The sequence below is a fragment of the Salmo salar genome, chromosome 14 (genome assembly GCF_965601325.2).
Source record: "Salmo salar chromosome 14, fSalSal1, whole genome shotgun sequence".
Lineage (NCBI taxonomy): Eukaryota > Metazoa > Chordata > Actinopteri > Salmoniformes > Salmonidae > Salmo > Salmo salar.
This window is the reverse complement of record NC_138304.1, coordinates 108,896,469-108,923,520: the sequence shown is the minus strand read 5'-3', so window position 1 is coordinate 108,923,520 and position 27,052 is coordinate 108,896,469. Positions and strand designations below refer to the sequence as shown.

General features: G+C 47.1%; 1 protein-coding gene and 1 non-coding gene across 2 annotated transcripts; both read left to right on the top strand.

Annotated features, from left to right (window-relative positions):
• The first annotated feature begins 1,855 nt into the window (after positions 1 to 1,855).
• LOC123732574 (polyadenylate-binding protein 1A) lies at positions 1,856 to 20,229 on the top strand. Its single transcript, XM_045711839.2, has 15 exons — positions 1,856 to 2,354; positions 3,135 to 3,328; positions 3,484 to 3,599; positions 3,885 to 4,033; positions 8,429 to 8,523; positions 8,643 to 8,780; positions 9,054 to 9,149; positions 9,607 to 9,879; positions 10,070 to 10,160; positions 10,285 to 10,395; positions 10,562 to 10,704; positions 10,966 to 11,038; positions 19,484 to 19,614; positions 19,806 to 19,904; positions 20,018 to 20,229. Exons 1-14 carry the CDS (start codon positions 2,162 to 2,164, stop codon positions 19,896 to 19,898), a joined length of 1,896 nt encoding a protein of 631 aa, XP_045567795.2. The 5' UTR covers positions 1,856 to 2,161; the 3' UTR covers positions 19,899 to 19,904; positions 20,018 to 20,229.
• LOC123726948 (small nucleolar RNA SNORA5) lies at positions 8,824 to 8,956 on the top strand. The gene has a single exon (XR_006759055.1). It is a non-coding gene; the product is annotated as a small nucleolar RNA SNORA5 (small nucleolar RNA).
• Positions 20,230 to 27,052: the final 6,823 nt, after the last annotated feature.

Below are 27,052 nucleotides of genomic sequence, written 5' to 3'. Positions count from 1 at the left end.
CAAATCAAGACAGGGCTCTAGTGAGGGGATTGTAATAGATACAAGGACAACCATGGACACACGGCAGCAGGTAGCCATGCAGACACGGCAGCAGGTAGCCATGCACACACGGCAGCAGGTAGCCACTACCACACGGCAGCAGGTAGCCACTACCACACGGCAGCAGGTAGCCATGCACACACGGCAGCAGGTAGCCACTACCACACGGCAGCAGGTAGCCTAGTTGAGAACAAGTCCTTTATTTAACCAGGTAGGCTAGTTGAGAACAAGTCCTTTATTTAACCAGGTAGGCAAGTTGAGAACAAGTTCTCATTTACAACTGCGACCTGGCCAAGATGAAGCAAAGCAGTTCGACACAAACAACAACACAGAGTTACACATGGATTAAACAACCATACAGTCAATAATACAATAGAAAAATTAGTCTATATACACAATGTGAGTTATGTGGCTTATTTTTCTACTGTATTATTGACTGTATGTTTGTTTTACTCCATGTGTAACTCTGTGTTGTTGTATGTGTCAAACTGCTTTGCTTTATCTTGGCCAGGTCGCAATTGTAAATGAGAACTTGTTCTCCACTAGCCTACCCGGTTAAATAAAGGTGAAATAAAAAATGTAAAAAAAATTAAATAAAGGCCATGGTGGAAAAGTAAATACAATATAGCAAGTAAAACACTGGAATGGTCGATTTGCAGTGGAAGAAAGTGCAAAGTAGAAATAGAAATAATGGGGTGCAAAGGAGCTAAATAAATAAATAAATACAGTAGGGGAAGAGGTAGTTGTTTGGGCTAAATTATAGATGGGCTATGTACAGGTGCAGTAATCTGTGAGCTGCTCTGACAGCTGGTGCTTAAAGCTAGTGAGGGAGATAAGTGTTTCCAGTTTCAGAGATTTTTGTAGTTCGTTCCAGTCATTGGCAGCAGAGAACTGGAAGGAGAGACGACCAAAGGAGGAGTTGGCTTTAGGGGTGACCAGAGAGATATACCTGCTGGAGCGCGTGCTACAGGTGGGTGCTGCTATGGTGACCAGCGAGCGGAGATAAGGGGGGACTTTACCTAGCAGGGTCTTGTAGATGACCTGGAGCCAGTGGGTTTGGCGACGAGTATGAAGCGAGGGCCAGCCAATGAGAGCGTACAGGTCACAGTGGTGGGTAGTATATGGGGCTTTGGTGACAAAACGGATGGCACTGTGATAGATTGCATCCAATTTGTTGAGTAGAGTGTTGGAGGCTATTTTGTAAATGACATCGCCGAAGTCAAGGATCGGTAGGATGGTCAGTTTTACGAGGGTATGTTTGGCAGCATGAGTGAAGGATGCATTGTTGCGAAATAGGAAGCCAATTCTAGATTTAACTTTGGATTGGAGATGTTTGATGTGAGTCTGGAAGGAGAGTTTACATTGGGCCGAAAGATTGCTGGATCGAATCCCCGAGCTGACAAGGTAGTCTGTCGTTCTACCTCTGAACGAGTAATAAGTAAATGGTAAATGCTAAATAAGAATTTGTTCTTAACTGACTGGCCAAGTTTAAAAAAATAAAAATAAAAAGCATGAAAATATTTTGATCAACCATGATTCATCGCTTTCACATTCTATTGGTTGATCATGAAAGACTAAAAGTTTTTCAACCAATCAGCATCATAGTTGTTGAGCTGTTTATCTGAACCACGTGTGACGTGTGTGAGGGTATAAAAACCACCATATTTCCCTTCACAAACCCCAGGCTGATACTGCCAGCACCTCCTCACCACACATTCCTGTAAAATAACATCTCAAATCTAAAAATAAAACATAGCTCAAAACTTTAAAGACTTTAAAAACATGTATATTTTTGGACTAAGTATTGAATCAGGAGTTTCTATTCCAACGATAAGAATGTTCCCCTCCGTTTCTCTGGTTACTGTTACCATCTGCAACGGGGAAAGCCAGCTAGGACGTGTTGATTTCATGCTCTACTTTCTCAATTATATACACATATTAAACCTTTCATAATATTTATCTAGTAAATCTGAACTTCATTAGTACTTGTCAAGCTTGCTTAAAGTTTCCTAGCCAGCTGGTATAGATTCAACCATCGACTTAGCGTAACCAGACCCTTTTTAAATTAAGAACAATTTCGTCTGAAAGGTAAACATTTTTTTGTCGGATTTCGTTAAGGAAAATGAACCCCAGTGCTCCTACTTACCCCGTGGCATCCCTGTATGTCGGGGATCTTCATCAAGATGTGACCGAAGCCTTGCTATATGAGAAATTCAGCCCCGCCGGGACCATCCTTTCAATTCGGGTCTGCAGGGATATGATTACCCGCCGGTCCCTCGGGTACGCCTATGTCAACTTCCAACAGCCAGCTGATGGTATGTAGCGAACTGTCATGTAAATATCTATTTCTTTTAAAGGTTGTCAAAAGCCTGGAAAGATGAGACGACTGGTCTGTTTCTCCTCGACGTGACAGTGAGACAGACATTGTAAACGTCCATCAGCATCGCTGTCTAGTCACAAACACCTCGGTACAAACACACGTCTGTATGACTGATTCCTCATACACTTATCATGAATCATTTAATTATAGTAGAGATGAATGGCTGGGATCCTATGGACAGGATAACAGTTAGCTTGTCCTGTTTGTTTTGGGTGGGGCATCTTGTGTAAACCACTGGGTGGATTTAATATCTGACCAAATTACCTGGCTGTAGTGTAAACCACTAGGTGGATTTAATATCTGACCAAATTAACTGGCTGTAGTCTAAACCATATCACTGGATGGATTTAATATCTGACCAAATTAACTGGCTGTAGTGTAAACCAGATCACTGGATGGCTTTTAATATAATTTTCAGCTAATTTGGTCAGATCTAAGCCAGTTATTTGAAGAAATAGGGAAGTAGCATGGGGGTCGAAATGTAGTTTTCACTGGAGTGGGGGGGCTATCCCTGGAGTGGGGGGGGCTATCCCTGGAGTAGGGGGGGCTATCACTGGAGTGGAGTGGGGGGGCTATCACTGGAGTGGAGTGGGGGGGGCTATCCCTGGAGTAGGGGGGGCTATCACTGGAGTGGAGTGGGGGGGGCTATCACTGGAGTGGAGTGGGGGGGGCTGTCACTGGAGGCGTAATGTGTTAATATAATTCCTCTTCTCAGCTGAGAGGGCTCTAGACACCATGAACTTTGACGTGATCAAGGGCCGTCCCGTCCGCATCATGTGGTCTCAGCGTGACCCATCCCTGAGGAAGAGCGGGGTGGGCAACATCTTCATCAAGAACCTAGACAAGTCTATTGACAACAAGGCCCTCTACGACACCTTCTCTGCCTTCGGCAACATCCTGTCCTGCAAGGTAATAACTCGCACAACCTTTCAGCCCCAAGGAGGCTGTTCGAACAGTGCTGTTGTATTGGTTAGAAATGTTGCATGATGGGATAGTTTTTATCTTCAAGTTGACCTTAATTGTATTGCATGTCTAAAGCTTATGCCAACCCTCCTTTCTCCAAGGTGGTTTGTGATGAGAATGGCTCAAAGGGGTATGGCTTTGTGCACTTTGAGACCCAGGAGGCTGCGGAAAGAGCCATTGAGAAAATGAACGGCATGCTGCTCAATGACAGGAAAGTGTAAGTGTGATCAGTAAAAGTTTATAGGACAGAGTTTGGGGGAGGGGGGGTAGGACAGAGTTTGGGAGGGGGGGTAGGACAGAGTTTGGGAGGGGGGGTAGGACAGAGTTTGGGAAAGGGGGGACTAGGACAGAGTTTGGGAAAGGGGGGACTAGGACAGAGTTTGGGAAAGGGGGGACTAGGACAGAGTTTGGGAAAGCCTTGTGTAGTAGGCTAAGGGGAGCAAGTCAGGACATTTTAGGAGGGTTTTGTCTGCCAGCCCCAACTCTAGTTTTTCTGTCGCAGGTTTGTGGGGCGATTCAAATCTCACAAAGAACGTGAGGCTGAGCTTGGTGCCCGGGCCAAAGAGTTCACCAACGTTTACATCAAGAACTTTGGTGAAGATATGGATGATGAGAAACTGAGGGAGGTCTTCAGCAAGTATGCTGAGTATGGTATGTCATGGTTTTATCACTCAGAAACCAAGTCACATAGCTGTACTCTGGGTAGTATGGTATGTCATGGTTTTATCACTCAGACACCAAGTCACATAGCTGTACTCTGGGTAGTATGGTATGTTATGGTTTTATCACTCAGACACCAAGTCACATAGCTGTACTCTGGGTAGTATGGTATGTTATGGTTTTATCACTCAGACACCAAGTCACATAGCTGTACTCTGGGTAGTATGGTATGTTATGGTTTTATCACTCAGACACCAAGTCACATAGCTGTACTCTGGGTAGTATGGTATGTTATGGTTTTATCACTCAGACACCAAGTCACATAGCTGTACTCTGGGTAGTATGGTATGTTATGGTTTTATCACTCAGACACCAAGTCACATAGCTGTACTCTGGGTAGTATGGTATGTCATGGTTTTATCACTCAGACACCAAGTCACATAGCTGTACTCTGGGTAGTATGGTATGTCATGGTTTTATCACTCAGACACCAAGTCACATAGCTGTACTCTGGGTAGTATGGTATGTTATGGTTTTATCACTCAGACACCAAGTCACATAGCTGTACTCTGGGTAGTATGGTATGTCATGGTTTTATCACTCAGACACCAAGTCACATAGCTGTACTCTGGGTAGTATGGTATGTTATGGTTTTATCACTCAGACACCAAGTCACATAGCTGTACTCTGGGTAGTATGGTATGTTATGGTTTTATCACTCAGACACCAAGTCACATAGCTGTACACTGGGTAGTATGGTATGTCATGGTTTTATCACTCAGACACCAAGTCACATAGCTGTACTCTGGGTAGTATGGTATGTCATGGTTTTATTACTTTACGCCCACTCAGACACCAAGTCACATAGCTGTACACTGGTTACTGAGTCATGTCTCCTGTAACATCTAGGCAGGTCCATGAGTATCTGAACTGTCTCCTTAACATCTAGGCAGGTCCATGAGTATCTGGACTGACTCCTCTAACATCTAGGCAGGTCCATGAGTATCTGAACTGTCTCCTTAACATCTAGGCAGGTCCATGAGTATCTAAACTGTCTCCTCTATCATCTAGGCAGGTCCATGAGTATCTGAACTGTCTCCTCTATCATCTAGGCAGGTCCATGAGTATTTGAACTGTCTCCTTAACATCTAGGCAGGTCCATGAGTATCTGAACTGTCTCCTTAACATCTAGGCAGGTCCATGAGTATCTGAACTGTCTCCTTAACATCTAGGCAGGTCCATGAGTATCTGAACTGTCTCCTTAACATCTAGGCAGGTCCATGAGTATCTGAACTGACTCCTCTATCATCTAGGCAGGTCCATGAGTATCTGAACTGTCTCCTGTAACATCTAGGCAGGTCCATGAGTATGTGAACTGTCTCCTTAACATCTAGGCAGGTCCATGAGTATCTGAACTGTCTCCTTAACATCTAGGCAGGTCCATGAGTATCTGAACTGTCTCCTTAACATCTAGGCAGGTCCATGAGTATCTGAACTGTCTCCTTAACATCTAGGCAGGTCCATGAGTATCTGAACTGTCTCCTTAACATCTAGGCAGGTCCATGAGTATCTGAACTGTATCCTCTATCATCTAGGCAGGTCCATGAGTATCTGAACTGCCTTCTCTAACATCTAGGCAGGTCCATGAGTATTTGAACTGACTCCTTAACATCTAGGCAGGTCCATGAGTATCTGAACTGTCTCCTTAACATCTAGGCAGGTCCATGAGTATCTGAACTGTCTCCTTAACATCTAGGCAGGTCCATGAGTATCTGAACTGTCTCGTTAACATCTAGGCAGGTCCATGAGTATCTGAACTGTCTCCTTAACATCTAGGCAGGTCCATGAGTATCTGAACTGTCTCGTTAACATCTAGGCAGGTCCATGAGTATCTGAACTGTCTCCTTAACATCTAGGCAGGTCCATGAGTATCTGAACTGTCTCCTTAACATCTAGGCAGGTCCATGAGTATCTGAACTGACTCCTCTAACATCTAAGCAGGTCCATGAGTATCTGAACTGTCTCCTTAACATCTAGGCAGGTCCATGAGTATCTGAACTGTCTCCTCTATCATCTAGGCAGGTCCATGAGTATCTGAACTGTCTCCTTAACATCTAGGCAGGTCCATGAGTATCTGAACTGTCTCCTTAACATATAGGCAGGTCCATGAGTATCTGAACTGCCTCCTTAACATATAGGCAGGTCCATGAGTATCTGAACTGTCTCCTTAACATCTAGGCAGGTCCATGAGTATCTGAACTGTGTCCTTAACATCTAGGCAGGTCCATGAGTATCTGAACTGTCTCCTTAACATCTAGGCAGGTCCATGAGTATCTGAACTGTCTCCTCTAACATCTAGGCAGGTCCATGAGTATGTGAACTGTCTCCTTAACATCTAGGCAGGTCCATGAGTATCTGAACTGTCTCCTTAACATCTAGGCAGGTCCATGAGTATCTGAACTGTCTCCTTAACATCTAGGCAGGTCCATGAGTATCTGAACTGTCTCCTCTATCATCTAGGCAGGTCCATGAGTATCTGAACTGTCTCCTTAACATCTAGGCAGGTCCATGAGTATCTGAACTGTATCCTTTATCATTTAGGCAGGTCCATGAGTATCTGAACTATCTTCTCTAACATCTAGGCAGGTCCATGAGTATGTGAACTGTCTTCTCTAACATCTAGGCAGGTCCATGAGTATCTGAACTGTCTCCTTAACATATAGGCAGGTCCATGAGTATCTGAACTGTCTCCTCTAACATCTAGGCAGGTCCATGAGTATCTGAACTGTCTCCTTAACATATAGGCAGGTCCATGAGTATCTGAACTGTCTCCTCTAACATCTAGGCAGGTCCATGAGTATCTGAACTGTCTCCTTAACATCTAGGCAGGTCCATGAGTATCTGAACTGTCTCCTCTAACATCTAGGCAGGTCCATGAGTATGTGAACTGTCTCCTTAACATCTAGGCAGGTCCATGAGTATCTGAACTGTCTCCTTAACATCTAGGCAGGTCCATGAGTATCTGAACTGTCTCCTTAACATCTAGGCAGGTCCATGAGTATCTGAACTGTCTCCTCTATCATCTAGGCAGGTCCATGAGTATCTGAACTGTCTCCTTAACATCTAGGCAGGTCCATGAGTATCTGAACTGTATCCTTTATCATTTAGGCAGGTCCATGAGTATCTGAACTATCTTCTCTAACATCTAGGCAGGTCCATGAGTATGTGAACTGTCTTCTCTAACATCTAGGCAGGTCCATGAGTATCTGAACTGTCTCCTTAACATATAGGCAGGTCCATGAGTATCTGAACTGTCTCCTCTAACATCTAAGCAGGTCCATGAGTATCTGAACTGTCTCCTTAACATATAGGCAGGTCCATGAGTATCTGAACTGTCTCCTCTAACATCTAGGCAGGTCCATGAGTATCTGAACTGTCTCCTTAACATCTAGGCAGGTCCATGAGTATCTGAACTGTCTCCTTAACATATAGGCAGGTCCATGAGTATCTGAACTGTCTCCTCTAACATCTAGGCAGGTCCATGAGTATCTGAACTGTCTCCTTAACATATAGGCAGGTCCATGAGTATCTGAACTGTCTCCTCTAACATCTAGGCAGGTCCATGAGTATCTGAACTGTCTCCTTAACATCTAGGCAGGTCCATGAGTATCTGAACTGTCTCCTCTAACATCTAGGCAGGTCCATGAGTATGTGAACTGTCTCCTTAACATCTAGGCAGGTCCATGAGTATCTGAACTGTCTCCTTAACATCTAGGCAGGTCCATGAGTATCTGAACTGTCTCCTTAACATCTAGGCAGGTCCATGAGTATCTGAACTGTCTCCTCTATCATCTAGGCAGGTCCATGAGTATCTGAACTGTCTCCTTAACATCTAGGCAGGTCCATGAGTATCTGAACTGTATCCTTTATCATTTAGGCAGGTCCATGAGTATCTGAACTATCTTCTCTAACATCTAGGCAGGTCCATGAGTATGTGAACTGTCTTCTCTAACATCTAGGCAGGTCCATGAGTATCTGAACTGTCTCCTTAACATATAGGCAGGTCCATGAGTATCTGAACTGTCTCCTCTAACATCTAGGCAGGTCCATGAGTATCTGAACTGTCTCCTTTATCATTTAGGCAGGTCCATGAGTATCTGAACTATCTTCTCTAACATCTAGGCAGGTCCATGAGTATGTGAACTGTCTTCTCTAACATCTAGGCAGGTCCATGAGTATCTGAACTGTCTCCTTAACATCTAGGCAGGTCCATGAGTATCTGAACTGTCTCCTCTAACATCTAGGCAGGTCCATGAGTATCTGAACTGTCTCCTCTAACATCTAGGCAGGTCCATGAGTATCTGAACTGTCTCCTCTAACATCTAGGCAGGTCCATGAGTATCCGCGTCATGACTGATGACAGTGGCAAATCCAGAGGCTTTGGCTTTGTGAGCTTCGAGAGGCACGAGGACGCCCAAAAGGTGAGCATAATGTTAATGTGTTTGAAATGGCCGCTTGGTTGGTGGTGTTTGATACGGAGGGTCTCAATCGAGGACGGGAAGGCCGATGGTCATATTGTAAAAGAGGATGTCTGTTCCAGGCTGTTGTTGAGATGAATGGGAAGGAGCTGAATGGAAAGCTCATCTACGTAGGCCGCGCCCAGAAGAAGGTGGAGCGCCAGACTGAGCTGAAACGGAAGTTTGAACAGATGAAACAGGACCGCGTGATGCGCTACCAGGTCACAGTGAATCGGCACTTTGTGATGTTGTTGCAGTTATTGTTGCAGCCATGTCAAATTCTGTGTTTTCTCTACAATGGACTGTACTGGTCAAAATGGCTGCCACAGTGAGTAGTTCATGAGCACCACATCCCTCTGGCATGGTTGCTGGGGATAAATATGTACTACAGGCAATTAATAGTTCATCGAAGGTTAATATGTTGTCTGTCAACGCAAGGTCAGAATCTAAAGGAATGTTGAGTAGTTTTATAAAAGTTTGTTCTGTGTCTCCAGGGTGTCAATCTCTACGTGAAGAACCTTGACGATGGAATTGATGACGAGCGCCTGCGTAAAGAGTTTTCCCCATTCGGCACCATCACCAGCGCCAAGGTAGGAACCAACCTCCTGGCTGCACCATCACCAAGGTAGGAACCAACCTCCTGGCTGCACCATCACCAAGGTAGGAACCAACCTCCTGGCTGCACCATCACCAGCACCAAGGTAGGAACCAACCTCCTGGCTGCACCATCACCAAGGTAGGATCCAACCTCCTGGCTGCACCATCACCAAGGTAGGAACCAACGTCCTGGCTGCACCATCACCAAGGTAGGATCCAACCTCCTGGCTGCACCATCACCAAGGTAGGAACCAACCTCCTGGCTGTTGACACGTGTTAAAGAGAACTGCTTTGTTCTGTTCAGCTGTTCTGTTCAGCTGTTCTGTTCAGCTGTTCTGTTCAGCTGTTCTGTTCAGCTGTTCTGTTCAGCTGTTCTGTTCAGCTGTTCTGTTCAGCTGTTCTGTTCAGCTGTGTACTAAGCAAACCGTTTCCTCCCCCCTCCTCCATTAGGTGATGATGGAGGGCGGTCGCAGCAAGGGCTTCGGCTTCGTGTGCTTCTCCTCGCCAGAGGAGGCCACCAAGGCCATGACGGAGATGAACGGCCGCATCGTGGCCACCAAGCCGCTGTACGTGGCGCTGGCTCAGAGGAAAGAGGAGCGTCAGGCTCACCTCACCAACCAGTACATGCAGAGGATGGCCACCGTCCGGCCCGTACCCAACCCAGTCCTCAACCCCTACCAGCCTGCCCCTCCCTCTGGGTACTTCATGGCTGCCATCCCACAGGTCACCACTTGGTCAATTCAATTCATGTCAATCAATCAAACAATCACATTAATGTCAATTAATCGATCTAGCCCTTGACATTCATGGTGTTCACAGCATCACAGTTGAGTCCATGGACGAAGTGGAAGTGTGTCAGACTGGTTGCTGTTGGATGTAGATACTACCTGCACTGTGTTCTCCATCCCTATAGGCTCATAACGGAGCTGCTTACTACCCTGCCAACCAGATAGCCCAGCTGAGACCCAGCCCTCGCTGGGCCACCCAGGGTGTGAGACCTCAACGTGAGTAGTACGCCCTCGTAACCTCTTACTGCTTTACGACATGACCTCTGACCTCTACAATCATAGAGTTTAGTGTTTAAAAGTATTCCTAAATGACACTCCCTGGTGCTGTTTGGGACTTCAGACTTCCAGAACATACCAGGCTCCATGCGTCCTTCCGCACCCAGACAGCCCAGCTTCAGCCCTATGAGGCCAACCAATCAGGTGCCTCGCATGATGTCCACGCGAGGTGTGGGTGAGTCACCTCGAGAGATACTCATTTGTGCCCCAGTCTTTGTAATATGTAGTAGAGTGCTTATGCATTATGTACATGCTAATGCAGGATTTATATTAGATTTAGGTGCTTTATGAAGTTACGTTTTGAAATAACGTCAAAATGATCTCTTCTTGCCCCTCTGCAGGCCCCCAGACCATGGGGCCCCGCGCCCCTTCGGCCCCAGTGAGTGGACCCCCGGTGCGTGGCGTACCTCAGTATAAGTACGCCGCAGGAGTCCGCAACCCTCAGCACCACATGAACTCACAGCCCCAAGTCACTATGCAGCAGGTATACCCCCCTCTCTCCTATCAAATAGAAAATAATAGATCATGTGCCATTTATCAGACACTTTTATCCAAAGTTACTTAGTCATACCTGCATACATTTAGCGTATGGGTGTTCCCGGGAATCGAACCCACTGCAATCACCATGCTCTACCAACTCCGTTAGGGCTCTGCGCGGCGTTACAGGGGACCACAAAAAATATTATCTACAGTGTCAATATTACACTGGTGTGTTCTCTCTAACCGTGTGTCCGTGTGTCCGTAGCCTGCTGTCCATGTGCAGGGCCAGGACCCTCTGACTGCCACTGCACCTCCTCAGGAACAGAAGCAGATGTTGGGTGAGTCTAAACTCAACAAGACAATCTTTCAGCGGACTGAAGACCAGGCGTTCAGATCAATACGACTGTTTCCACGGTAATGGTGCTTCTACAATGACGTGATGAAACACTTGATGTAGCAAGGTGTTGTAACAAACCAGTTTCATGAAACGTTTCTTGTTTTTGTTTAACTAGGCAAGTCCTATTAAGAACAAATTCTTATTTACAATGTCGGCCTTACCCGGGGAACAATGGGTTACCTGCCTTGTTCAGGGGCAGAACAATTTTTACCTTGTCAGGTCAAGGATTCGATCCAGCAACCTGTCGGTTACGGCCCCAACGCTCTAACCACTAGGATACCTGCCTCCTCTACACTCTAACCACTAGGATACCTGCCTCCTCTACACTCTAACCACTAGGCTACCTGCCTCCTCTACACTCTAACCACTAGGCTACCTGCCTCCTCTACACTCTAACCACTAGGCTACCTACCTCCTCTACACTCTAACCACTAGGCTACCTGCCTCCTCTACACTCTAACCACTAGGCTACCTGCCTCCTCTACACTCTAACCACTAGGCTACCTGCCTCCTCTACACTCTAACCACTAGGCTACCTGCCTCCTCTACACTCTAACCACTAGGCTACCTGCCTCCTCTACACTCTAACCACTAGGCTACCTGCCTCCTCTACACTCTAACCACTAGGCTACCTGCCTCCTCTACACTCTAACCACTAGGCTACCTGCCTCCTCTACACTCTAACCACTAGGCTACCTGCCTCCTCTACACTCTAACCACTAGGATACCTGCCTCCTCTACACTCTAACCACTAGGATACCTGCCTCCTCTACACTCTAACCACTAGGATACCTGCCTCCTCTACACTCTAACCACTAGGCTACCTGCCGCCCCTACACTCTAACCACTAGGCTACCTGCCTCCTCTACACTCTAACCACTAGGCTACCTGCCTCCTCTACACTCTAACCACTAGGCTACCTGCCTCCTCTACGCTCTAACCACTAGGCTACCTGCCTCCTCTACACTCTAACCACTAGGCTACCTGCCTCCTCTACACTCTAACCACTAGGCTACCTGCCTCCTCTACACTCTAACCACTAGGCTACCTGCCTCCTCTACACTCTAACCACTAGGCTACCTGCCTCCTCTACACTCTAACCACTAGACTACCTGCCACCTCTACACTCTAACCACTAGGCTACCTGCCTCCTCTACACTCTAACCACTAGGCTACCTGCCTCCTCTACACTCTAACCACTAGGCTACCTGCCTCCTCTACACTCTAACCACTAGGCTACCTGCCTCCTCTACACTCTAACCACTAGGCTACCTGCCTCCTCTACACTCTAACCACTAGGCTACCTGCCTCCTCTACACTCTAACCACTAGGATACCTGCCTCCTCTACACTCTAACCACTAGGATACCTGCCTCCTCTACACTCTAACCACTAGGATACCTGCCTCCTCTACACTCTAACCACTAGGCTACCTGCCTCCTCTACACTCTAACCACTAGGCTACCTACCTCCTCTACACTCTAACCACTAGGCTACCTGCCTCCTCTACACTCTAACCACTAGGCTACCTGCCTCCTCTACACTCTAACCACTAGGCTACCTGCCGCCCCTACACTCTAACCACTAGGCTACCTGCCTCCTCTACACTCTAACCACTAGGCTACCTGCCTCCTCTACACTCTAACCACTAGGCTACCTGCCTCCTCTACACTCTAACCACTAGGCTACCTGCCTCCTCTACACTCTAACCACTAGGCTACCTGCCACCCCTACACTCTAACCACTAGGCTACCTACCTCCTCTACACTCTAACCACTAGGCTACCTGCCGCCCCTACACTCTAACCACTAGGCTACCTGCCTCCTCTACACTCTAACCACTAGGCTACCTGCCTCCTCTACACTCTAACCACTAGGCTACCTGCCTCCTCTACACTCTAACCACTAGGATACCTGCCTCCTCTACACTCTAACCACTAGGATACCTGCCTCCTCTACACTCTAACCACTAGGCTACCTGCCCCCCCCATCTAACCACTAGGCTACCTGCCGCCCCTACACTCTAACCACTAGGCTACCTGCCTCCTCTACACTCTAACCACTAGGCTACCTGCCTCCTCTACACTCTAACCACTAGGCTACCTACCTCCTCTACACTCTAACCACTAGGCTACCTACCTCCTCTACACTCTAACCACTAGGCTACCTGTCTCCTCTACCCTCTAACCACTAGGCCACCTGCCTCCTCTACACTCTAACCACTAGACTACCTGCCTCCTCTACACTCTAACCACTAGGCTACCTGCCTCCTCTACACTCTAACCACTAGGCTACCTGCCTCCTCTACACTCTAACCACTAGGATACCTGCCTCCTCTACACTCTAACCACTAGTCTACCTGCCTCCTCTACACTCTAACCACTAGGCTACCTGCCTCCTCTACACTCTAACCACTAGGCTACCTGCCTCCTCTACACTCTAACCACTAGGCTACCTACCCCCCCCTACACTCTAACCACTAGGCTACCTGCCTCCTCTACACTCTAACCACTAGGCTACCTACCTCCTCTACACTCTAACCACTAGGCTACCTACCTCCTCTACACTCTAACCACTAGGCTACCTGCCTCCTCTACACTCTAACCACTAGGCTACCTGCCTCCTCTACACTCTAACCACTAGGCTACCTGCCACCCCTACACTCTAACCACTAGGCTACCTGCCTCCTCTACACTCTAACCACTAGGCTACCTACCCCCCCCTACACTCTAACCACTAGGCTACCTGCCTCCTCTACACTCTAACCACTAGGCTACCTACCCCCCCCTACACTCTAACCACTAGGATACCTGCCTCCTCTACACTCTAACCACTAGGCTACCTGCCTCCTCTACACTCTAACCACTAGGCTACCTGCCCCCCCCATCTAACCACTAGGCTACCTGCCTCCTCTACACTCTAACCACTAGGCTACCTGCCTCCCCCCTCTAACCACTAGGCTACCTGCCTCCTCTACACTCTAACCACTAGGCTACCTGCCTCCTCTACACTCTAACCACTAGGCTACCTGCCACCCCCTCTAACCACTAGGCTACCTGCCTCCTCTACACTCTAACCACTAGGCCACCTGCCTCCTCTACACTCTAACCACTAGGCTACCTACCTCCTCTACACTCTAACCACTAGGCTACCTGCCTCCTCTACACTCTAACCACTAGGCTACCTGCCGCCCCTACACTCTAACCACTAGGCTACCTACCTCCTCTACACTCTAACCACTAGGCTACCTGCCTCCTCTACACTCTAACCACTAGGCTACCTACCTCCTCTACACTCTAACCACTAGGCTACCTGCCACCACTACACTCTAACCACTAGGCTACCTACCTCCTCTACACTCTAACCACTAGGCTACCTGCCTCCTCTACACTCTAACCACTAGGCTACCTGCCTCCTCTACACTCTAACCACTAGGCTACCTGCCGCCCCTACACTCTAACCACTAGGCTACCTGCCACCCCTACACTCTAACCACTAGGCTACCTACCTCCTCTACACTCTAACCATTTGGCTACCTGCCTCGTCTACACTCTAACCACTAGGCTACCTGCCGCCCCTACACTCTAACCACTAGGCTACCTACCTCCTCTACACTCTAACCACTAGGCTACCTGCCTCCTCTACACTCTAACCACTAGGCTACCTACCTCCTCTACACTCTAACCACTAGGCTACCTGCCTCCCCTACACTCTAACCACTAGGTTACCTGCCTCCTCTACACTCTAACCACTAGGCTACCTGCCTCCTCTACACTCTAACCACTAGGCTACCTGCCTCCTCTACACTCTAACCACTAGGCCACCTGCCTCCTCTACACTCTAACCACTAGGCCACCTGCCTCCTCTACACTCTAACCACTAGGCTACCTACCTCCTCTACACTCTAACCACTAGGCTACCTGCCTCCTCTACACTCTAACCACTAGGCTACCTGTCTCCCCCCTCTAACCACTATGCTACCTGCCTCCTCTACACTCTAACCACTAGGCTACCTGCCTCCTCTACACTCTAACCACTAGGCTACCTGCCTCCTCTACGCTCTAACCACTAGGCTACCTACCTCCTCTACACTCTAACCACTAGGCTACCTGCCTCCTCTACACTCTAACCACTAGGCTACCTGCCTCCTCTACACTCTAACCACTAGACTACCTGCCTCCTCTACACTCTAACCACTAGGCTACCTGCCTCCTCTACACTCTAACCACTATGCTACCTGCCTCCTCTACACTCTAACCACTAGGCTACCTGCCCCTCTACACTCTAACCACTAGACTACCTGCCTCCTCTACACTCTAACCACTAGGCTACCTGCCTCCTCTACGCTCTAACCACTAGGCTACCTGCCTCCTCTACACTCTAACCACTAGTCTACCTGCCTCCTCTACACTCTAACCACTAGGCTACCTGCCTCCTCTACACTCTAACCACTAGGCTACCTGCCTCCTCTACACTCTAACCACTAGGCTACCTGCCTCCTCTACACTCTAACCACTAGGCCACCTGCCTCCTCTACACTCTAACCACTAGGCTACCTGCCTCCTCTACACTCTAACCACTAGGCTACTTGCCTCCTCTACACTCTAACCACTAGGCTACCTGCCTCCTCTACACTCTAACTACTAGGCTACCTGCCTCCTCTACACTCTAACCACTAGGCTACCTGCCTCCTCTACACTCTAACCACTAGGCTACCTGCCTCCTCTACACTCTAACCACTAGGCTACCTACCTCCTCTACACTCTTACCACTAGGTTACCTGCCTCCTCTACACTCTAACTACTAGGCTACCTGCCTCCTCTACACTCTAACCACTAGGCTACCTGCCTCCTCTACACTCTAACCACTAGGCTACCTGCCTCCTCTACACTCTAACCACTAGGCTACCTGCCTCCTCTACACTCTAACTACTAGGCTACCTGCCTCCTCTACGCTCTAACCACTAGGCTACCTGCCTCCTCTACTCTCTAACCACTAGGCTACCTGCCTCCTCTACACTCTAACCACTAGGCTACCTGCCTCCTCTACACTCTAACCACTAGGCCACCTGCCTCCTCTACGCTCTAACCACTAGGCTACCTGCCTCCTCTACGCTCTAACCACTAGGCTACCTGCCTCCTCTACGCTCTAACCACTAGGCTACCTGCCTCCTCTACGCTCTAACCACTAGGCTACCTGCCGCCCCTACACTCTAACCACTAGGCTACCTGCCTCCTCTACACTCTAACCACTAGGCCACCTGCCTCCTCTACACTCTAACCACTAGGCTACCTGCCTCCTCTACACTCTAACCACTAGGCTACCTGCCTCCTCTACACTCTAACCACTAGGCTACCTGCCTCCTCTACACTCTAACCACTAGGATACCTGCCTCCTCTACACTCTAACCACTAGGCCACCTGCCTCCTCTACGCTCTAACCACTAGGCTACCTGCCTCCTCTACGCTCTAACCACTAGGCTACCTGCCTCCTCTACGCTCTAACCACTAGGCTACCTGCCTCCTCTACGCTCTAACCACTAGGCTACCTGCCTCCTCTACACTCTAACCACTAGGCTACCTGCCTCCTCTACACTCTAACCACTAGGCTACCTGCCTCCTCTACACTCTAACCACTAGGCTACCTGCCGCCCCTACACTCTAACCACTAGGCTACCTGCCTCCTCTACACTCTAACCACTAGGCTACCTGCCTCCTCTACACTCTAACCACTAGGCTACCTGCCGCCCCTACACTCTAACCACTAGGCTACCTGCCTCCTCTACACTCTAACCACTAGGCTACCTGCCTCCTCTACACTCTAGCCACTAGGCTACCTGCCTCCTCTACACTCTAACCACTAGGCTACCTGCCTCCCCTACACTCTAACCACTAGGCTACCTGCCTCCTCTACACTCTAACCACTAGGCTACCTGCCTCCTCTACACTCTAACCACTAGGCCACCTGCCTCCTCTACACTCTAACCACTAGGCTACCTGCCTCCTCTACACTCTAACCACTAGGCTACCTGCCTCCTCTACACTCTAACCACTAGGCTACCTGCCTCCTCTACACTCTAACCACTAGGCTACCAGCCTCCTCTACACTCTAACCACTAGGCTACCTGCCTCCTCTACACTCTAACCACTAGGCCACCTGCCTCCTCTACACTCTAACCACTAGGCTACCTGCCTCCTCTACACTCTAACCACTAGGCTACTTGCCTCCTCTACACTCTAACCACTAGTCTACCTGCCTCCTCTACACTCTAACTACTAGGCTACCTGCCTCCTCTACACTCTAACCACTAGGCTACCTGCCTCCTCTACACTCTAACCACTAGACTACCTGCCACCTCTACACTCTAACCACTAGGCTACCTGCCTCCTCTACACTCTAGCCACTAGGCTACCTGCCGCCCCTACACTCTAACCACTAGGCTACCTGCCACCCCTACACTCTAACCACTAGGCTACCTGCCTCCTCTACACTCTAACCACTAGGCTACCTGCCACCTCTACACTCTAACCACTAGGCTACCTGCCTCCCTACACTCTAACCACTAGGCTACCTGCCTCCTCTACACTCTAGCCACTAGGCTACCTGCCGCCCCTACACTCTAACCACTAGGCTACCTGCCACCCCTACACTCTAACCACTAGGCTACCTGCCTCCTCTACACTCTAACCACTAGGCTACCTGCCACCTCTACACTCTAACCACTAGGCTACCTGCCTCCCTACACTCTAACCACTAGGCTACCTGCCTCCCTACACTCTAACCACTAGGCTACCTGCCTCCCCTACACTCTAACCACTAGGCCACCTGCCTCCTCTACACTCTAACCACTAGGCTACCTGCCACCTCTACACTCTAACCACTAGGCTACCTGCCACCTCTACACTCTAACCACTAGGCTACCTGCCTCCTCTACACTCTAACCACTAGGCTACCTGCCGCCCTACACTCTAACCACTAGACTACCTGCCTCCTCTACACTCTAACCACTAGGCTACCTGCCACCTCTACATGCACCAGAAACAGGCTAGCTATTTCTCAGTGGTGGAAAAAGTACCCAATTGTCATACTTGAATTAAAGTAAAGATACCTTAATACAAAATGACTCAAGGAAAAATGATTTACCCAGGAAAATCCGACTTCAGTAAAAGAATATAAATTAAATGTAATTGCTCAAATATACTTAAGTATCAAAGTAAAAGTATAAATCATTTCAAATTCCTTATATTAACCTTTTTAGGTATGGGGGCAGTATTTTCATTTTCGGATGAAAAGCGTGCCCAGAGTAAACTGCCTAATACTCGGGCCCAGAGTCAAATATTTGCATATTATTAGTAGATTTGGATAGAAAACACTTGGAAGTTTCTAAAACTGTTTGAATGATGTCTGTGAGTATAGCAGAACTCATATGGCAGGCAAAAACCTGAGAAAAATCCAACCAGGAAGTGGGAAATCTGAGAATTGTAGTTCTTCTTTTGAATCCTTATCGAAACTACAGTGTCTGTGGGGTCACGTTGCACTTCCTAAGGCTTCCATTGGCTGTCAAAAGCCTTCAGAAAGTTTTTTGATCATTCTCCTGTTACCGGGCAGAGAATAGTAGCTCAGTCAATCAGTGGACTGCCTGAGGACAAAGGGCTTGGTGATGCGCGAGCCCAACAGCGCGCCCCTCCTTTTTCTTCTTGAATGAATACGCGATTGTCCGGTTGGAATATTATCAACGTTTTATGTTAAAAATACCCTAAGGATTGATTGTAAATAACGTTTGACATGTTTTTACGAACGGTAATGGAACTATTTGACTTTTCGTCTCGGGTACTGCGCTCGCGCATTATGCCTTTGGATAGTGATCTGAACGCACGAACAAAACGGAGGTATTTGGACATAAATATGGAGTATTTCGAACAAAAATAAAATTTCTTGTGGAAGTAGGAGTCCTCGGAGTGCATTCTGACGAAGATCAGCAGATCTAAAAAAAACAGTTTTAGAAACTTCCGAGTGTTTTCTATCCAAATCTACTAATAATATGGAAATATTTGACTCTGGGCCCGAGTATTAGGCAGTTTACTCTGGACACGCTTTTCATTACCTTGACAGGTTAATGACTTTACACCGCTGCTATTACTGCAGCAAAACAGCTAGCGAGCTGTCTGCTTGGCTAAACTCGTCAGCGCACTGTTCTCTTATTGGCTAAAGGAATCCGTCTCGTCGCAAGTCTTTCACTAAGATTTGACATGCAGACGACATTTTAAAACTGTTCAGATCAAGCAAACTGCATAAAATTGGGCTTCACATCCACTCAACCCACCACACTACACTGTTAATCTCCCTCCTGTTTCTGAGCCAGGACACTAAAACCCGGTTTGTCCCCAGGTGAGCGCCTGTTCCCATGCATCCAGAACATGCACCCCAGTCTGGCTGGGAAGATCACTGGCATGCTGCTGGAGATAGACAACTCTGAACTGCTTCACATGCTGGAGTCTCCCGAGTCTCTCCGCTCGAAGGTCAGTTCTGCTCCCTGACAAGAATGTGTCACCAGGAGAAATTCCTTGAAGCCCAGTGAACCCAAAGTAGTCATAGCATTTGAGGAAACTGTGTATCCCTCTGATGGGTTTTAAATGGTGTCGTGTACAGATGAGTTTGTAGCTGTGGTAATAGGTGATGCTGTTATTAACCTGGTTGATGTTGCTGGTAGGTGGATGAGGCTGTGGCTGTGCTGCAGGCCCACCAGGCCAAGGAATTAGTCCAGAAGACTGTCACCAACTCTGCTGGTGGGCCGAGTGTCTAAGCCAAGGTAGGCCTGTTTCAGGTCGAGCATTACACTCAGCATAATACATTGGTCATCTGATGTTCAGACACTTGTTATATACCTACGATCATGACTGGATGCTTTCTCTGTCTTCACAGGGATGGGGAACCTTGGAACTTCATCTATTTAAAGAATGATAATAATTCTGATGAAACGTTGGAAAACGTTAACACAGAAACAATGCAAAAAGGAAAGTCCTCTTTCAGTCAGGCCTAGAGAAGAGCACCCTGGCTTTGGCAAAAGGTTCAAAATAAACATGTAAAGTGTTTTAAAAGAGAATTCCATATGATGGAATGAAAGCTTCCTGAAAGCGTTCCCTTCTGGTGTTTTATTCCTTCCTGAAAGCGTTCCCTTCTGGTGTTTTATTCCTTCCTGAAAGCGTTCCCTTCTGGTGTTTTATTCCTTCCTGAAAGCGTTCCCTTCTGGTGTTTTATTCCTTCCTGAAAGCGTTCCCTTCTGGTGTTTTATTCCTTCCTGAAAGCGTTCCCTTCTGGTGTTTTATTCCTTCCTGAAAGCGTTCCCTTCTGGTGTTTTATTCCTTCCTGAAAGCGTTCCCTTCTGGTGTTTTATTCCTTCCTGAAAGCGTTCCCTTCTGGTGTTTTATTCCTTCCTGAAAGCGTTCCCTTCTGGTGTTTTATGGGATGTACGTGGCCAGGATGTTGAATAACCCAACCTTGACCTTTGCTTGCTTGAATTAAACTCCTAAAAAGATTGGTGGATGTTGTCATATTGGTGGAAGTTATAAACTATCAAAATAGTCGCACACTCCATGTGTAACCTCCCAGCAATTTAATGGGTATTTACCACCCTGAGGAAGGGCACTCTGAGGAAGGGCACTCTGAGGAAGGGCACTCTGAGGAAGGGCACTCTGAGGAAGGGCACTCTGAGGAAGGGCACTCTGAGGAAGGGCACTCTGAGGAAGGGCACTCTGAGGAAGGGCACTCTGAGGAAGGGCACTCTGAGGAAGGGCACTCTGAGGAAGGGCACTCTGAGGAAGGGCACTCTGAGGAAGGGCACTCTGAGGAAGGGCACTCTGAGGAAGGGCTCTCTGAGGAAGGGCACTCTGAGGAAGGGCACTCTGAGGAAGGGCACTCTGAGGAAGGGCACTCTGAGGAAGGGCACTCTGAGGAAGGGCACTCTGAGGAAGGGCACTCTGAGGAAGGGCACTCTGAGGAAGGGCACTCTGAGGAAGGGCACTCTGAGGAAGGGCACTCTGAGGAAGGGCACTCTGAGGAAGGCGGAAGGCACCCTGAGGCCGAAACGTTGGTAAATACCCATTAAATTGCTGGGAGGTTATTTACATTTACATTTACATTTAAGTCATTTAGCAGACGCTCTTATCCAGAGCGACTTACAAAATGGTTATACATGGAGTGTGCGACTATTTTGATAGTTTATTGCCGTTAGTCAGCACCTCCACACATACTATTATTCTGGGTGTGCGCCTGCTCATGTTTTACCTAATATTGGGATGTACGTGGCCAACATTTGGAGAGCATCAGCTGGGGAGTTTGAGTCGTTCAGTCAGTGTCCTCTTCATCGCTAGCTATAGCATACATTCTTCGTTTAACAGTGTTTTCTGGCGAAGGTATTGATGTGAGTTTCTGTCCCTCTGCCTCCCCACACATGGTTTTCACCATATCATTTGCGGCTGGTAATATCGAAGTCTCTGCAATAGTGTGGTTTCATAGCGTAGTGGGCTTAGTCATTCACCATGGGAATGATTCAATAGTGTAGCTAGTCATTCACCATGGGAATGTTTCAATAGTGTAGCTAGTCATTCACCATGGGAATGATTCAATAGTGTAGCTAGTCATTCACCATGGGAATGATTCAATAGTGTAGCTAGTCATTCACCATGGGAATGATTCAATAGTGTAGCTAGTCATTCACCATGGGAATGATTCAATAGTGTAGCTAGTCATTCACCATGGGAATGATTCAATAGTGTAGCTAGTCATTCACCATGGGAATGATTCAATAGTGTAGCTGGTCATTCACCATGGGAATGATTCAATAGTGTAGCTAGTCATTCACCATGGGAATGATTCAATAGTGTAGCTGGTCATTCACCATGGGAATGATTCAATAGTGTAGCTAGTCATTCACCATGGGAATGATTCAATAGTGTAGCTGGTCATTCACCATGGGAATGATTCAATAGTGTAGCTAGTCATTCACCATGGGAATGATTCAATAGTGTAGCTAGTCATTCACCATGGGAATGATTCAATAGTGTAGCTAGTCATTCACCATGGGAATGATTCAATAGTGTAGCTAGTCATTCACCATGGGAATGATTCAATAGTGTAGCTAGTCATTCACCATGGGAATGATTCAATAGTGTAGCTAGTCATTCACCATGGGAATGATTCAATAGTGTAGCTAGTCATTCACCATGGGAATGATTCAATAGTGTAGCTAGTCATTCACCATGGGAATGATTCAATAGTGTAGCTAGTCATTCACCATGGGAATGATTCAATAGTGTAGCTAGTCATTCACCATGGGAATGATTCAATAGTGTAGCTAGTCATTCACCATGGGAATGATTCAATAGTGTAGCTAGTCATTCACCATGGGAATGATTCAATAGTGTAGCTAGTCATTCACCATGGGAATGATTCAATAGTGTAGCTAGTCATTCACCATGGGAATGATTCAATAGTGTAGCTAGTCATTCACCATGGGAATGATTCAATAGTGTAGCTAGTCATTCACCATGGGAATGATTCAATAGTGTAGCTAGTCATTCACCATGGGAATGATTCAATAGTGTAGCTAGTCATTCACCATGGGAATGATTCAATAGTGTAGCTAGTCATTCACCATGGGAATGATTCAATAGTGTAGCTAGTCATTCACCATGGGAATGATTCAATAGTGTAGCTAGTCATTCACCATGGGAATGATTCAATAGTGTAGCTAGTCATTCACCATGGGAATGATTCAATAGTGTAGCTAGTCATTCACCATGGGAATGATTCAATAGTGTAGCTAGTCATTCACCATGGGAATGATTCAATAGTGTAGCTAGTCATTCACCATGGGAATGATTCAATAGTGTAGCTAGTCATTCACCATGGGAATGATTCAATAGTGTAGCTAGTCATTCACCATGGGAATGATTCAATAGTGTAGCTAGTCATTCACCATGGGAATGATTCAATAGTGTAGCTAGTCATTCACCATGGGAATGATTCAATAGTGTAGCTAGTCATTCACCATGGGAATGATTCAATAGTGTAGTTTCATAGTGTATCATGTCTAGCCATTCAATGGTTCAAGTGCAGCCTTTTCCTATGATGTCAGAGAGCTCATATTTTGGAAATTCTCCCGCGACTCCATTTTCATATTAGGCAATGCCACATGGGGCCGCGCCCCTATCTGCAACAAACCCTCAAACTGGACCGTTTTATCTCCATCTCTTCATTCAAAGACTCAATCATGGACGCTCTTACTGACAGCTGTGGCTGCTTCTGGTGATGTATTGTTGTCTCTACCTTCTTGCCCTTTGTGCTGTTGTCTGTGCCCAATAATGTTTAACATGTGCTGCTGCCATGTTGTGTTGCTACCATGTTGTTGTTGTGCTGCTACCATGCTGTGTTGTTGTGTTGCTACGATGGTGTGTTGTTGTGTTGCTACCATGCTGTGTTGTTGTGTTGCTACCATGCTGTGTTGTTGTGTTTCTACCATGCTGTGTTGTTGTGTTGCTACCATGCTGTGTTGTTGTGTTGCTACCATGCTGTGTTGTTGTGTTGCTACCATGCTGTGTTGTTGTGTTGCTACCATCCTGTGTTGTTGTGTTGCTACCATGCTGTGTTGTTGTGTTGCTACCATGCTGTGTTGTTGTGTTGCTACCATGCTGTGTTGTTGTGTTGCTACCATGCTGTGTTGTTGTGTTGCTACCATGCTGTGTTGTTGTGTTGCTACCATGCTGTGTTGTTGTGTTGCTACCATGCTGTGTTGTTGTGTTGCTACCATGCTGTTGTGTTGCTACCATGCTGTGTTGTTGTGTTGCTACCATGCTGTGTTGTTGTGTTGCTACCATGTTGTGTTGTCTTAGATCTCTCTTTTATGCAGTGTTGTGTCTTGTCGTGATGTGTGTGTGTGTGTGTGTGTGTGTGTGTGTGTGTGTGTGTGTGTGTGTGTGGTGTGTGTGTGTGTGTGTGTGTGTGTGTGTGTGTGTGTGTGTGTGTGTGTGTGTGTGTGTGTGTGTGTCCTATATTTGTATTGTATTTTATTTTTAATCCCAGGCCCCCCGTCTCCACAGGAGGTCTTTTGGTTGGCCGTCATTATAAATAAGAATTTGATCTTCACTGAGTTGCCTAGTTAAACAATGAATGTGGTGATTTAGCCAGGACTTGGTGAAACATCAGATATTAGTCTTCATGTCCCGCTGGGAGGATATACGGCATAGTAGTTTGTCTATTTTATTTTCCATTGATTGTATGTTGACTAATAGGACCGATGGTAAAGGGAGATTTACCCACGGGGATTCCATGACTACCTGCTTGGATCATGGGAGATTTACCCACGGGGTTTCCATGACAACCTGCTTGGATCATGGGAGATTTACCCACGGGGTTTCCATGACAACCTGCTTGGATCATGGGAGATTTACCCACGGGGATTCCATGACTACCTGCTTGCATCATGGGAGATTTACCCACGGGGATTCCATGACTACCTGCTTGGATCATGGGAGATTTACCCACGGGGATTCCATGACAACCTGCTTGGATCATGGGAGATTTACCCACGGGGATTCCATGACTACCTGCTTGGATCATGGGAGATTTACCCACGGGGATTCCATGACTACCTGCTTGGATCATGGGAGATTTACCCACGGGGATTCCATGACTACCTGCTTGGATCATGGGAGGTTTACCCACGGGGTTTCCATGACTACCTGCTTGGATCATGGGAGATTTACCCACGGGGATTCCATGACTACCTGCTTGGATCATGGGAGATTTACCCACGGGGTTTCCATGACTACCTGCTTGGATCATGGGAGATTTACCCACGGGGATTCTATGACTACCTGCTTGGATCATGGGAGATTTACCCACGGGGTTTCCATGACTACCTGCTTGGATCATGGGAGATTTACCCACGGGGATTCCATGACTACCTGCTTGGATCATGGGAGATTTACCCACGGGGATTCCATGACTACCTGCTTGGATCATGGGAGATTTACCCACGGGGTTTCCATGACTACCTGCTTGGATCATGGGAGATTTACCCACGGGGTTTCCATGACTACCTGCTTGGATCATGGGAGATTTACCCACGGGGTTTCCATGACTACCTGCTTGGATCATGGGAGATTTACCCACGGGGATTCCATGACTACCTGCTTGGATCATGGGAGATTTACCCACGGGGTTTCCATGACAACCTGCTTGGATCATGGGAGATTTACCCACGGGGTTTCCATGACAACCTGCTTGGATCATGGGAGATTTTATTTTGTTAATCTGATGCTTCTCGTGTTTGTTGTTGTTGAATTGCATTAATGCTGACATGGGGAAATGTGTGTAAATTCCCGGGTTTCTTTTTTGGGGGGAAATGTGAAGTGTTCCCAAGATGCTGGTTACCCATGTTAAACCCTCTCCCACACCGAGCACAACACGGACATTGGGAGTTTAGCCCAAAGCCAGTAGGGGGGTCCGCGTGCATTCTCCACTGGCAAAAAAAATATATTTAATTCGCAAAATGTAGGAATTTGGAGCACTTTGAGATGAACATTGAGAGATTAGATAATTTTCAGGTAACTTGCACCTTCCCACCTGTCACAGAAAACAGCACTCACTGTCAGATCCAGCAGCAGATATCCTATTCTTCTGTCTTCTCTGGCTTGTCTCTTTAGTATTTCAATCCAAAACGGTCAAGGGGATACCCGGGGTAGCTTGCGCCTGTCTGGGTCACCTAAGTTCATCCTACCAGTTGGTTCTGGTTGCTGCTGTCATCGGTTCTCTTCATTCAGACAGGATTAGTTTTACTGGGGAAGGTCGGGTAATGTAATTATGTGCACAAGCACAAAACACATCTGTAATTTTAGTCCCGTCCGAATCTGCCGTGTCAGTAGTTTTTACATGAAGAGTAACACGACTGTTTTTCTTGGCCAACTCCAAGGTCCTCTGATAATACTGGACCTGTGCAAATCCACATCCATGTGTTTTGAGAGGAATGTCTGTGTTTGACAGGTGTTGAAGCAAGAATACAATAACTGATCCCGTACGAATCGTCCTCTGGAATAACAGACATTCTGGAGTAATAATTACATAACAATACCAGTCCTGTGCATGTAGCAAAGTAGAGGTGCAGTGTGTCGTCAGTTAGTTTTAAAGGGCGACTGCACTTCCTGATTTTGGAATGCTAGTGACCATGACTGAATATCGGTGTGGTTTGATGTGGGTGTCTCGTGTATTTGCAGGTGGGAAGAGTTGGCCAAATTATTTAGCCAATTAGCTTCAGCCTGGCTGGTGTGTGTGACCTGACTTTGAACCCTATCTCAGGGGCTAGTTAGGGACTGTCAATAAATTACACAATGTAAATGTGACAATATTTTCATGTTGCACACCTTTTTAGTTCTCATTAAATGTTTTCAATATCTGTATATTCATTTTGGTTTGTTTGAGGTTTTTATGTCATTGTAATTTGGAGCTATTGGATTTTTAACATATTGTCCCATATACATTGTGTAATTTACAGATGGTCCCTAAATCACTCCATAGGGATATCCAAAGTCAACCCAAATTATCAGTAAATTATCAGGTCATATGCAGTTGCACCGAATTGATGAATATTGTGCTGCCAGCTGTGGCCATGTGGGTAGAATTGATGAATATTGTGCTGCCAGCTGTGGCCATGTGGGCAGAATTGATGAATATTGTGCTGCCAGCTGTGGCCATGTGGGTAGAATTGATGAATATTGTGCTGCCAGCTGTGGCCATGTGGGTAGAATTGATGAATATTGTGCTGCCAGCTGTGGCCATGTGGGCAGAATTGATGAATATTGTGCTGCCAGCTGTGGCCATGTGGGCAGAATTGATGAATATTGTGCTGCCAGCTGTGGCCATGTGGGTAGAATTGATGAATATTGTGCTGCCAGCTGTGGC